This window comes from Haplochromis burtoni, unplaced genomic scaffold (assembly GCF_018398535.1).
Source record: "Haplochromis burtoni strain Fernald_Lab_line unplaced genomic scaffold, NCSU_Asbu1 Contig_83, whole genome shotgun sequence".
NCBI lineage: Eukaryota > Metazoa > Chordata > Actinopteri > Cichliformes > Cichlidae > Haplochromis > Haplochromis burtoni.
In genome coordinates this window covers 278685-279546 of record NW_024582444.1, presented here as the reverse complement: position 1 = coordinate 279546, position 862 = coordinate 278685, and the positions used below count along the sequence as shown (strand labels likewise).

Below are 862 nucleotides of genomic sequence, written 5' to 3'. Positions count from 1 at the left end.
CTGGCGTGTTCGTATTAAGTGCGCGCTTGCATCCACATTATTTTATTCCAGACATTCATGTTCATGCACCCTGATGTGTATCTGCCAAGTCTGCATTTGCTGTATTAGCAGGGTGCACGGCAAAGTCTCAGACGGAAGAAAACTACAAGACTTATCTCTGTCACACAGCTTTTGGCCGAGCCATCTGACTGCTGGTTTATCTGCTCTGATGCACACCCTCTCACTGGGAAAGTGTCACTCCGCCCCCTCCTCCACCTCCTCATTCCTGCTGACTCCCTGCTCGCTGTCCTCTCTCGCCTCGTCGTCTTACCCCTGTCTGGATGCCAGTAGCTGCTAGTCATGGAGGATGCAACAGTCACACACGAGTAAGTGTTTGTTTTTGTTTTTTTGTCCCCACCACTACACATTGTTGTCAGCGCTGAACACAATAGAATTACAGCCAACAGCTCTTTTATCTTACCCAACTTAATAATGCTGCTGTGTTTATTCTCTTCTGCCTCTATGATAAATCATAATAAAAAAAGAAGCAGAAGCTTTTGAATCTGTTGTTACTGCAGCTCCTGCATTTGCACTTCTTGGATTAAAATGCCAAGCTCAATGTGATGTTTGCTTTTAAAACACGAGGCCAGGTTGCTGATTTGAAATTGTTTCTCTTGCACTTGAGTAACAGTTGACGTTTAGATGATGGTGAACCCATCTAACAATATATTTATTCAAAATTTAATTTCAGTGCAGAACCGTTAGTAAACATACCTTTAACATCAGCATTACAAGACGAAGAAGGGGAAAAGGTGGGGGTGTTCACCGCACCTTCAACATCTGTATTACAAGAGGAAGAAGGGGAAAAGGTGGGGGTGTTCAC

At 44.0% G+C, this 862-nt stretch overlaps 1 protein-coding gene across 3 annotated transcripts in view; it reads left to right on the top strand.

Moving 5' to 3' along the window:
• Positions 1-239: 239 nt before the first annotated feature.
• Positions 240-862, top strand: part of plac8l1 (PLAC8 like 1) — a 5410-nt gene continuing 4787 nt past the window's right edge. For 2 of the 3 annotated variants that reach the window (XM_042222264.1, XM_042222263.1), the window contains exons 1-2: positions 240-365; positions 731-848. In XM_042222264.1, the coding sequence (XP_042078198.1) occupies positions 340-365; positions 731-848 (144 nt within the window). In that variant the 5' untranslated portion in view covers positions 240-339. The remainder of the gene's footprint in view (positions 366-730; positions 849-862) is intronic. The other variant, XM_042222266.1, reaches the window with a different exon arrangement.